Source organism: Chinchilla lanigera, unplaced genomic scaffold, assembly GCF_000276665.1.
Source record: "Chinchilla lanigera isolate Chin_1 unplaced genomic scaffold, ChiLan1.0 scaffold00001, whole genome shotgun sequence".
Taxonomy (NCBI): domain Eukaryota; kingdom Metazoa; phylum Chordata; class Mammalia; order Rodentia; family Chinchillidae; genus Chinchilla; species Chinchilla lanigera.
The window spans coordinates 37,629,947-37,643,294 of record NW_004955402.1 but is presented as its reverse complement, the minus strand read 5'-3'; the positions used below and the strand labels follow the sequence as shown (position 1 = coordinate 37,643,294).

Genomic DNA, 13,348 nt, shown 5'->3' with positions numbered 1-13,348 from the left:
CTAAAGGTTTTCGAAAGGACATAGTGTATTTTTAGAGTGAAGAGTTATTTTAAACTCTAGCTTTGCAAAATGTGTAGAAATTCTACAAAGAGGAAAGCAGTCATAAAAGTTGGTGACTAACAAAAATTCTCAGCAAATACTTGAGAGCAAATAAAAATTCTCCCTCTAAACTCCATTAAATTTAGATGAAAAAGTTCTACAAGGTATGAACTTAAAATGCTAGGTTGTGATTCTCCTTATTTAATTTTAGTAGAACTAGGATAAAATTTTAGTGGAACTAGGATAAAATTAGTAATTAAAGATAAAAATCATTTCTGTTCTACCTATATGGGTAATGACTATCCAGGTCCAAATGGTGTTATTCACCTAATAGAACATGAAGTTTTTTTATAAGTGACTTAATCAGCATGGATTAATTACAAAAATAATAATAGAATACCAGTTTATAATGCCTTATTTCATAAACTGCGTGATAGCTGCACACATGGTCATTTTATTTTTATTCTTTAAGCTGTACTACAATCAAACAGCAAAGAGTGATTTTTAATGTCAAAATTTTATGTTAAAAATTACAAAGCACACTTCTTTAATGTGACACCCAAGGAAGTAAATGCACAAATGACACACCTATTTTTCTAAACAAATCGTAATTGTGACTTGCTTAAATAACACCCAATGTAGCTTTTTCCTGCTGGGGGATTTTAAAAAATGTTATCCTGAGTTTTTGACTGGTCTCTGTCATCAGAGTGACAATACAGTGAATATTCCTGAGAGAACATGAAGCTGGCATATAATTAAGAAAAATGGTCATGACAACACTCTCTGTCTCAGACTGTAGCGATTCCCTTAAGGGTAGCACCACCATAAGACAAGGGTTTTCATAGAATATTCTTTCCATTCTTTTTTTCCAAGTGGAAATTTTGGCCTATTCTAGCTTGATCTGTAGTACTTTTTTAAAAAATGTATGATAACATAGACAGTGAATCTCAAACTGTTGGCTATTATTCAGGACCCCAAAGACATTTGGTCCAAGTAAGTGATAACTATTAATATTTATCATGTTAAAAAAATCAGATTTTATTCATTAAATGTGTATTTTTATCTGACTAAAATTAATATTTTACAAAATAACTATATTTTTCAAAACTAATATATCAATGAAAATAGTGAAAGTTCTTTACATTTTTCTAAATTTCTGTAATGAATGGTTTAATAAAAAAGTCACTAGATTCTTACCTGACTTTCTTCATTCATATTGTTTTGATTCTTTGTCCAAATTACATCAGAACAATCTGACCTCAAACAGATAAGTATTGGTAAAGAAAGGCACACTTACCAGCTTTCTCAGATAGTTTTAGGTAGTATTCTTTCACACTATACCAAGCCTCAATAAGAAGTTTCTAGAAAGTCATCTATAATGTAGAACCTAATACTGTACCAGTGAACAGTTTTTTCCTGTATTATCAAAATCCATGGGTTTGTCCTATACTTTGAATGAATCTTTTGCCCATGCAAAAGTGTGTCACATCAGTCAACAGTCATTTGGAACACTACACTGCTTTACACAGGTCTTCAAAATTAAAACATATCATTATTGTTGTATCAAAAAATTTCCTTTGTTACTTTCACCACCAATCTCCTAAAAAGAACTCAGTGCTGGGAAGCTGTCAAACTCCCAGTGGCAAAAGTTTTCCAAATGTCTAATTTTAGCTTAAAAGCTTGCATTCCGGCCTTAGCAGGAAATGTTATTTTCCTTGAAGTGACTGGCTCACTTCGTTCATTTCTGAGAAAATATTTTTAAAATACTTACGTCTGAATAGCTATAGTCTGCCTGTTGATTGTCCTTTCATGTAAGAATAACTTTCCATGTGGGGAAAAATGAGCTAGCTAGTTCAGTTCGAAATTTAAATGATTCCAAAAGTGTTTACTGTGCAAAACTCATTGTACTTTAATTTCCTTCATGTGTATTTCTCATTCCATATGCAGTATGTTTTTTAATAAGGTTCACTTAAAGATCAAGATTCAATTAAATTAAAACATTTTGTTGCTTCATCAAGAGCATCCTTAAGTCAACATGGTGAAAAATATAAGGGATACAATAACATTAGCATTAAAGTAGGTTTGACTTCACAGATATCCTTGAAATTAACTTGCAAGTCCATGGACCATACTTTGAGAACAAAGGCAGAAACCCTGTCAACAAATTAGTCATTTTTCTGAAATACCTAGAAGCTTGTTTCTATGCAATGCAGGAATAATTCTGTATCTTCTAAGAATTTCTAAGTAGAAATTGATAAATATCCCTTTTTGTCTTCCTTTTCTCTGCCCCCTCTTAGTCTTATTATTATGCTTCTTTGGGAAGGTGGTGTGAAACTTAGATATGTTCAGTCATTATCTTTGAGCAAGAGTTCATTAAAAGCCACTGAGTCCCTTGGATCTACAATGTAGCACATTTACCTACATTTAACTTAGTCAGAAAAACTCAACTATCATTAGGGCCTATGCCCTAAAGAAGTACAATAAATGTGCTAAGGTGGAGAGAGCATTTTCCATTTATAGGCACTTTAAAACATTTTGACATTTGAAGAATGTATTTAACTTTTTTTTAATTATTATTCTTAGACATCACATTGGTCAAACTAATGGAGCCCATGGGTCTCAGCGGGAGCTCTCACTCTCCACATTGACAGGTCTTCCCAAAGGCCTTGGGAGGCAGTAAAATTCTGACCTCTGCCCTAATGGCAGATGAGTAGTTTGACCACAAAAATCAATCAGCTTCAGACGTTCTAGAAGGGAAGGAAACTCTTGGGCATGGGGCATAGGGCACAGAGTGTGATCACAATGATCCCAAGTAAACTGGAATGTGTGCTCGCCCTGTGCTGATGACCCTGCTTTAATAAGACCATTTTCCAAAGCTATTACTTAGGAACTTCAGCATTAAGCTTATCTTACTAAGTCTAAAGAATGTCTGAAGCATAGAGAAATTAAATTTTGGACTGTAGGCATCTGTTTTTGCAAGAAAAAAATAACAGTTTTCACAATTTAATAACTCACTCTCAAAAAAATGAGTAGTTGCTTTTAAGTTTTATGCTCCCTAATTGTAAAATCTTTTTTTTTTTCCTTATTCTTCATTAAATTCCTGCCTCCATGGAATAGCAAACACTTTTTTAACTGGAAATGAAAGGACATTGCAGACTACTTTGGGCTGTTCTCTTTGATTTCTTCCCAGGCACAAGTTACAAATTAATTTAACTTCACAGACCTCACTTCCTCCATCTATATATTCTCCATTTCAAGGCAACCTGCTCTTTGCCCGCTGGCTTCTTAGTCTTCTTATCATCAGGTACTATGTGTCTTCAAATACCAGCAGGTATACACCATAATGAGTGAAAAATTTCATGAGAGTACCTCTAACTTTGTTTAGATTTTTTTTATTAGAAAAGTATAGCCAAATCAGTGTGATCATAGGAATAAGAATTCATTTAATAAAAAAAAGTGAAAAACTTCATCTGGCTATAAGCCAAGGATCTTTTAACCTACAGGGAGAAAAAAATCATTTCTCAGGAGCTATAATTGATCACTCTGTGATTCTTTTATTTTCTTTCCTCATTTACACCAATTCAGTACTAAAAATGACATCCCCTTTCTGCAAATACATCTGTTCAGATTTCCTCTTTCTTTTTCCATGCACACACACATACTACTTGTAATTAGGATTTAGAGGAAGAGAGAGAGCGTCTATTCTTATCACCAGCGTATGGCTCTATCCCTTCTGTCTCACAAGGAAATTTTGGTCTAACAGTTTCATTTTGTAGCAGATCTTAAGGAAGTTAGTTTTCATTTTTAGAATGATTTTTAAAACATTTTTTAGCTGACAGAAATCTAGAAAACAAATGTTGCCATTATAATGTATCAAAGTTAGTTTAGGAAATGTAAAAATCATATATATATATATATATATATATATATATATATATATATATATGTGTGTGTGTGTATTTTTAAACTTTCCAGAAAAATAGTGGATTTAATTCTAGTTCTTGGATTTAATAATAAACCAAAGTATTTCAATTACTTCCTACTTAGACAAGATTGAATTAATAAAGGTGTGCCCATCACTTGTCTTCTACGGTCTATGAATAAATTGATATCAAACAAGACCAAAGAATAAAGCAAACTGCCAGTCGTCACTATTTTTGTCTGCTATTTGCACTCGTAGATTTTAGCTATGCTTTCTTCACACCCTCAGGGAGAGCTTCCTCTGTGTGCGAGTCAGGGAGGACGGCTTCACCCTGCATTGCACTGAAGCAGGGTTGTCAAACGTTATATTCCTAGTAAATGCAGACTATGTTGGCTCCAATCAGCTCTTAAGAAACGATAAACTCTTCTTTCCAGTAAATATTCTTTCTTCTATGGGGAGGACAATCACAGGTACATTATTTTTCCTTTCACTCTTTGGGAAAGAGTAAACTTTCAAGGACTGGTAGCTAAGAGGAGATAATGCAATCACTATCTAACATTACTCAAGGCTAAGGGTGACAATATGAAAAAAAGTTACGCTTCCCCCTATTGCTTAAAGGGAGATCATTGGCGACATTAGAATAATAGTCATATGATGTTCAAGTAGGTCTCCTAGACTATTTTGATGTTCCCTAAAATAGCACTGAGGATAAAAGTATTTTTTAACAAAATTAAAATCAAAGAAAGCTATAATTTTTCTGACAAACTTGAACTCTCAAACACTAGGATTATAAAGGAAAGGTTGGCGTTGAATGCAGTAAAATAATAAATAAGATCCTTATTAGAAAAAGATTTAAGAATGCTGACCCAGTCCAACTTCTCTTAAGAGATAAGGAAATTAAGGATTTTAGCGGATTAGATGGATTGCTAAGGGCTACTGAAGACCAAATACTAGAAGGCTTCTCTATTTTCTGATTCCTATTTGTAAGCCAGTGGTTCCTGCACTATATCATACACCAAAAAAATGATGTTGAAGAAGAGGCAGAGGTTATTAGAGAAGAAACCATGCAGGGAACTCTGGCTTTTCTTAGATATGAAAAGGAAATGTAGACACTATATAGATAATGTATAACTAGCTACCAGTAAAAGAGTGTATATTTAGATGCTCAGAATCAAAATCAGGTAATTTATTAGCAGAGAAATAATCTTGACAAGAGAACCAAATTATTTTTAAGACCAGAAGAGTCTCTAAAATGTGCAAGTAATTAAAAGATCTACAAAAGACTTCAAAATTCTAGGCATTTTACTCATAATGCCAAATTTAACCCTCATAAACCACACTTCAGGACACATTTTTGCACTGATTTTATTTTGCAAGACAAATGAAGATGCTGATCGAATAACCTGCCCTCACCTGTACAACGAGAAAATGATGAAACTGAGATTTGTGTTTAGTCTGGTGTGAAGTCCATGCTCCTATTGATTTATAATTTAAAAATCACATTGAGAATTTAATCATGAGTTGATCAATATTAACTGAGTATTAGCTTAGCCCATGGAAACAGACCATGGTAGTCTATATGCAGATACTTTCATGTAATCTGGATAAATCGGATATAATTTCTAGAAAAGGTGAACTTCATGGGGCTTAAATATAATATGATCATATTACAGCTAGAAGCATATGAAACCATTTAATTCATCTTAATTCTTTGAAAGACTAAGAGTACACTGTTTATAGCCTGATAGAAAAAACAATTTTATTTAAAACTAGCTTTTTAATAGCAAGCTATGGAAAAATTCTTCAGTACAATGAAAAATATGACATCAGACAAAAATACCATGTAATAAAAATATTAATCTGATTTGTTTCTCACTTCATTTGTTTTTTCTGTGTATGCAATAAGCTAGGATATCCATTGCTCAAAAACCTTTAAAGATTCTCCCAAATCAACAAGGTTATTAAAAACCCAGTTTAAATCCTACACGATGGCACCAAGACTCTCCGTATGGTGAGTTTAACTTCCCATCCTCCTCCTCAGCAGCATTTTATTGTTCTTTTATGATCTAGAAGCATAATCACCTACAAAAATTTTCCAACTTTTCCGCTTACACATGATTAATTCCTAGTTTGTGCTCGTTTGGAACTTGATACATCTACCTGAATTTACACTTCCATGTCACATGTTAGTCACAGACCACATGAATGAAAAACTAACTGGCCTCATGGTAAATCTAAAACCATACAATGTGTCTTCACTGTTATCCCCTACAGATCATCATTCTATATAAATTATAGAACCAGGCTATATTAATGTTCACAGACATACTCATTTTCTTGTACTGTGCTGTAGTGTACTTTGCTGGTTTTACAATTTTTCACTAGTTGAAGCTGTGGCATGCCATATCAATAGGTTTGTCGGAACCATTTTTCCAACAGCATGAAGTCACTTTGTGTTTGCATCACAGTTTGGTGACCCTTGTAACATTACAAACTTTTTCATTATTATTATGTATGTTACTCTTCTCTGTGATGAATTATCCTTGATGTTACTTTTGTCATTATTTTTAGGAGCCACAAACTATGCTTGCAAAAGGTGACAACCTGAATTACTAAAGTGTAGGTTCAGACAGTGCCACCAACTGGTCATTTTCCAGCCTCTGCCATTTCCTGTGTTTCCCTCTTCTGTGGGACCCAATATGGAAACTAGGCCAATCATGAATGAGTATACAGAAGTCTCCAGCATGTCCTTCACTCGAAATCAGAAGTTACAAATGATGAAAGTCAGGGAAAGCATGTCAAAGGCCAAGGTAGGCTGAAAACAAAGGTCTCCTGCCAGTTAGCCAAATCGTGAATGCAAAGGAACAACCTTGTTAAAAGTGCTCCTCCAGTGAACACACATGTGATAAGCAAGGAAAACATCTTACTGCTGATACAGAGAAAGTGTCGGTGCTCTCAATAGAAGATCAAAGCAGCTACAACACTCCTTTAAGCTAAATCCAAATCTACAAAAGAGGCCTAATTCTTTTCTATTATATGATAGCTGAGAAAGGTGAGGAAGCCACAGAAGTTTGAAACCAGAGATTTATTCATGAGGTTTAAGGATGGAAGTCAGCTTCGTGTTACAAAAGTGTAAGATGAAGCAACAAGTGTTGATGTATAGGTGCGGTAAGTTACGCAGAATATCTACATAAGAAAATAGAGGAAGGTGGCTGCACCAAACATCTGATGATTCATGTAGGTTCTACTGGAAAAACATGTCATCTAGGAATTTCACAGCTAGAGAGAAGATACCAATGCCAGATTTCCAAGTATCCAAGGACAGGCAACCTGTCTCATTTTATTGCAGCTGGCAAGTATATGTTGAAGCCAATTTCATTTAGCATTCTGAAAATCCGTATCCTTTAAGAATTATACCAAATGTGCTCTGTTTTTGTCCTGTCAATGGAAGAATAAAGACTAGGTGATAAGACATCTGTTTGTTGTGTGGCTTACTAAAGATTTTAAGCCCACTGTTGAGAACTACTGTTCACCCACACACAAAAATATTTTTTCGAAAGTGTTAATACTCATTGACAATTCTCCTAGGAGCACTGAAGGAGCTATACAATGAGGTTAACACTATTTCCTGACTGTGAACCCACATCCATTATGTAGTCCATGAATCGAGTAATTTCACTTTCAAGCCTTACTATTTAAGAAGTATGTTTTATAAGGCTATAGCTGCCAAAGATAGCTGTTACCGCACTGATCAGTGCACAACATCAAGGCAAGACCCTCTGCCACCAGTAAAATGATAATGATAGTTTCCTGAAGGCTCAAATGGTCATTATCAATATTTAGCATTAAAGTAAATTTTAATTAAGAGATGTACAACTTTTTGGATATAGTTCTATTGCACATTTAATCGACTATACTATAGTGTAAAAACAACTTTTATATGACCTGGGAAATCAGTGTATTTCTGTGACTTGGTCTGTTATGATATTCACTTTATTGCAGTGGTCTGGAGCCAAAGCTGAACTATCTCCACATTATGCCTGTAACTAATTTTAAAATGTAAGCAATATTGGAATGAACAAAAAGTTAATACAACATTGAGTCAATATACTCCTAAGAATGAATAAAATTCTGAAACTAATTTTTTATGACTAAACAGTAAAACTTACTTCTAAATAAATAAAATAAAATTTGAATTTTTCTGTCAATATTGCAATAAAAATAATTATAAATAATCATTCAAAATATTTTAGAACATTTTATTCCATTAAAAGTCACTGCTTTGAATTGTACTAATATTTAATTCGAAGCTATATGGGGCCCAAAGTAATCTAATTACAGTTAAATGAATGAACAATAGATTGAATTACCAATTGAGTAATCCAATTAGGACACTGAGAAAGCTGAAGCATGAACTGACTGTATGGACCAGTTATTTCAGTCCACCCAGTACCCGAAGTAGATTTACAGTTCTGCAATTCAGTCTGCTGCTTGGCACTCAGATGTGATGAACCATGAATAAAGTGACTGTGACAAAAGCAATGGCCACTTCAAACTGTCACCTTTCCCGTCACATAAGATAAGACATTTTAAACCTTCTAGACTCTTACATAGGGGTGTCTTTTGATATTTCAGAAGATCCATTAGAAGTATTTACTATTGATTTACTCCACAAAGAATGTGTAATTCCTTGAAAGTGACATAACTTCATCAATCCACATAGTACTTTAGTGACTATGACAAAATATCACACTTTTAAGGAAGTTGATTCAAATTCCACTTCTAATATTCCTAAGTGATGTTAATAACACAATGAGTTTATATTTTGTAACATTGTCCTCTCTTAAGAGAATAGAAAACACACTATATCCTATAAAATCTATTATTGCTTCAAACTGGTGCTTACGAAAAGTGGAAATTGATAAGGAAAAGGTTAGCGTGAGTTTTAAAAAAGAGAAACATAGGAACTAATTTAATAAAGAACTAGGATTCATGATTCATTCATTCACATAAGTTAGTACTTACTGTGTATCTATGTATTTCACCTCTAAATCAACTACAAGCTAGTATAAATGAGTAAAACAAATGTAGTCAGTATCATCTGAGACAGGTTTAACATCTTCTACTGCCTTGAAGCACTCGTGGTACATACATGACTGTCCCATCAGACAGCTTGTACCATTGGTGGTAGAAATGGTACAGTCATTCTTGGGACAGTTATAGTAGTTCTATACACCTGGCAATGAGACATATGAATTATGGTCACAATGTATTAACCAAGAATGACAACTTGTGTGTGTGTGTGTGTGTGTGTGTGTGTGTGTGTGTGTGTTTGCCATGTATCTCTATGTATCTCTGCTCATAATTCTTCTAGGAATATATTTAAGGAATATATTTGAATTCATAGCACTCAGATAAAGATTTTCATTAAATGCAATTTTTTAAAATATTCAGTTTCTGTTCAGGCAGAAAAAAATTAAAGTCACACCAACAATTGCTTATTTTTACTCAAATTAATAATCTGGCTTTAAATAAATCTTCATGGATTATTACTCAAATGTGCTTTACAGAGTGAATGCATAAAGGTAAATGAGAGCTGGCTGTCTATATTTCCGTGTCTTTCAAAACTTTCCACCTCAAATTTAATATTTGATGAGTCCAACATCATTCCTTAATACCACTGGGAAACAGACATTTATACCATATTAAAATAATCAATATACTCTTGTCAGCTTTCTATGTGAATTATTTTAGCTTTTCATCTCACTGTCTCAACAGATGTATTATGAAAGACACGTGAATATAAGTATTTAAAATGTTTGTGGATGTAATGGCAGTCTAAATAAACACATGTATATACTGGAAATAAAGGCTACGTTTGCATCTATTTCCACAGGTGGATATAATAGGACTGTGGTGTCAAAAGTTATCAACATCTTCCATTCAGTATCTCTGTGCCTAAAGGAGGATGGAATATATGAAAAAGAAAGAGGTTTTAAAGATGTCTATATATAAAGCACTGGGAAACTTTCCATTGAATGACTCATTTGCTTTTAGTATAACCCTCTACAGAGCTCAAGTAGTGTGCTAGAAACTGCACGGGATCTAGTTTCTATACTTTGATGAGCAGTCCACATCAATTGCTTAAGTACTCTGTGTGCTTGTTCGTGATTCACATGAGTCAAAGTAAACTATCCTAATGAGACTAAGAAAGAAAGTAGATTCTAAACACATAGATGATAGAGCAACGTCCTTGAAGGAGAAAAGATCTTACAGAACATTCCACAAGCTTCTGATTATTTAGGAAAGGGGAAAGAGTCTCATCTGAAGGATTTGACAGATAAGAGAAAGGAAAGTAAAAGATGGTGAAAAATAACTTTCTCTGTCATAATATTTATCACACCTTCTTGGAATTATTTTTATGTCCATGTTCACCCAGCAATCTAATAGGCAGAGCTCTGTGTCAGTCTTATTTAATTCTATATGCCTTGTACTTAGCAAAGTCCTTCACAGAAATGAGTGTGCAAATGGATGCGTAGGTGATTGTTCAATATTGAGGGACAATTCTTACCTTCCTAAAATAACTCTCTCTTACTGTTATCAATCAGAGGAAAATGAAATAATACCCAGTGGATATCATTAGCAATGGATTGTGCACGAAGCAAGATATACCGAACATTAATGGACTGAGTGAAAGAAAAAGTGAATGAATAAGTCCAAAATATGCATTTGTTTTCCAAACACTTCAATGACAGACATGGATTTGGCATGCCTTCATCTAATACCGCCTTAGCAACAAGGCTCACAAGTACAGAACCTATAATAAGTGCAACAATTTTTTTAAAGGAGAATTTGTTGTTTGATCTATTCCAGACAATGGCTTCCTGAAGAGGAGAGAAAAGCACTGAAATACCTGACAGAATTCTGACTTCTGCTTCATTTCCTATCCTTGAGCTGGCTGGATTTCGAGCTGAGCATCGATAGATTCCAATGTCCCCCGGTTGAAGGCGGCTGATCTGCAGTGCTCCAGAGGGCAAGACCACCACTCGGGAGTCTCCTGGGACCGGGGTAAGGTCTTGTTGATTTTTCTGCCAGTGTATTGTTGGCATGGGCTCCCCAATGACTTCACACTTGAGTAACATGGTATCTCCCATGAAAGCTGTCACAGACTCTGTCTGGGAAAGAAACCTCAATGGTCCTAGGAGATAAACAAAGAAGGAAAGATAAATGTTTCAGATGAGGCACACTAGTCACCAACGACAATAATCACACATTGCATTCTTTATGGGAAACTATATCTTACAAGATTTTTTTTAAATCCCATCTCATTGTTCTTACACTTTAGCATATGATCTGTCAGGCACTGTACGTGGACTCGGTGGCTAAAACAATGATGTTGCCCTTTGTCCCAAGAAGCTCTGTGTTTTTTTAGTACTGGTTAATAAGACAGCCATGTAAAGTCAACAGAGCAGACACAATCTACTTCTACACATGTGGAAACTGAGGCTCAGAGGAGTAAAATTCCACACACAAATCCGTGCAGTTATAATGCTGCAGTCCTCTGCATGATACCTTGCCCTTCTGAATCCAGATGTTGGGTCCTTCCAGTTTCCCAACTTTAGACAAAGGTCTTAGGTCATGGGGATTCATTAAGGATGGTATGTGGCATAACCTATGGTAGTTTCAAGAAAGATGAATGTTAACTGCCAATCAAAATAATAAAGAATGACCTTTCACGGGTTGACTGCTTAAGGCAAATGATCATTAGCATTTGCCAAGGACAGTGTGCTGAAAAACTCCTAAAGTTTAAATTAAATAGCTTGTGGTTCAGCTACTTATTTTGTATGAATCCTTTGACAATCCGTTTCATTTCTTGGGCTATAAAATAAGATAACAGCTAACTTGCATGATGACAAAGGTGCTCATATGAAATAACATGTGGAAATGACGCACTTGTACTGTACAGATGATTAAGGAAATGAAGAGGAAAATAATAATAACTTAAAAAACTGGCTCATCACTGATTATAAGCATGATGATTTAGGAACCTCCTCAGGAAAAGCAGACAAGATATTTTGATCTTGCCCTTTGACCCCTCTTTTTTTTTTTTTTTTTTTTTTTTTGTTTTTCTCTGGTACCGGGAACCGAACTCACGACCTTGAGCTTGCCAGGCAGGCGCTTTTGCCGCTGAGCTAAATCCCCAGCCCCTTGACCCCTCTTTTATAAACAAGTCGATACCTATAATTCTACACATCTAACCATGAAAATACTTAAGGTGTCTAGTGACTACAAAGAAATTTTTATAAATTATGTCATTATTGACAAATTATTGGCAATTTTATTCTCTAGAGTTGATGGAACCCAATAATTTTATTTTTTATATTTTTGTTAGTATAGGTTTATTATGCAAAACAATTACATTTATTACATGAATAACATTCATGAGTTAAGTTCATCTTGGGGATTTTGTTCTATTCATCAACTTATATTCTGATATTTCCAATTTCATTTTAATTTTCCTGGAATTGTTTAAATTGTATGTGTTTTTTACAATAAAGTTTGATCCATTTATCATTTTGCAGTTTATATCAAGTCTTGCTAAACATAGTTCATCTTATTGTAATATTTACTTTATGTATTTATTCTAATTAAGTCAAACTTTCCCAGCTCCAGGTTTAAGTTTTGTCAAGAAGTTTTGAGTTTTTGCATCATTCTTTAGTCAAGAACAGATTCTATTTTATTCTCTCTTAAATACTGCTAGTTTGAATTTGGATCTTTTAATCCTCACAAATCTAATTTTCCCTATAAATTGATAAAAATTTAGCTAAGGACAGAGAGCAAAGATGTAATGGCCTGGGTCAAATATTATAATTTAAATCACAGACAATAAGAAATTGTCTAGTCTCTTTCCCTAGATGAAAACAGAATTTCATGTTCTATTCAAAGATTAAAGTCTTGAAGCTAAAAGATAACTGAATCTTTAAAATATAAAATTATGGGGGCTGGGGATTTAGCTCAGTGGCAAAAGCGCCTGCCTGGCAAGCGCAAAGTCCTGAGTTCAGTTCCCGGTACCGGAGAAAAACCAAAAAACAAAACAAAACAAAAAATATAAAATTACATCAGGGGCTGGGGATTTAGCACAGCGGCACAGCACCTGCCTGGCAAGTGGAAGGCTGTGAGTTCGATTCTCAGTTCCAGAAAAAAAAACAGCAACAAATAAATAAATAAATAAAATAAGATATAAAATTACATCAATGTAACCTATAGAATGGGTACAAACTGCTGAATTATATCTTCATTATAGCCAAACCTGCATAAACAGACTTAAAATCAGGGAGATACAATATTAAAATTGTTAAGAATGACTAGTATTTGACAAAGCAGAAA

General features: G+C 34.2%; 1 protein-coding gene across 3 annotated transcripts in view; it reads right to left on the bottom strand.

Moving 5' to 3' along the window:
- Dcc (DCC netrin 1 receptor) overlaps nt 1–13,348 on the bottom strand; it is a 1,095,765-nt gene that overhangs the window by 575,582 nt on the left and 506,835 nt on the right. For all 3 annotated transcript variants that reach the window (XM_005372942.2, XM_005372943.2, XM_005372944.2), the window contains exon 3: nt 10,875–11,159. In XM_005372942.2, coding sequence (XP_005372999.1) covers nt 10,875–11,159 — 285 coding nt within the window. The remainder of the gene's footprint in view (nt 1–10,874; nt 11,160–13,348) is intronic.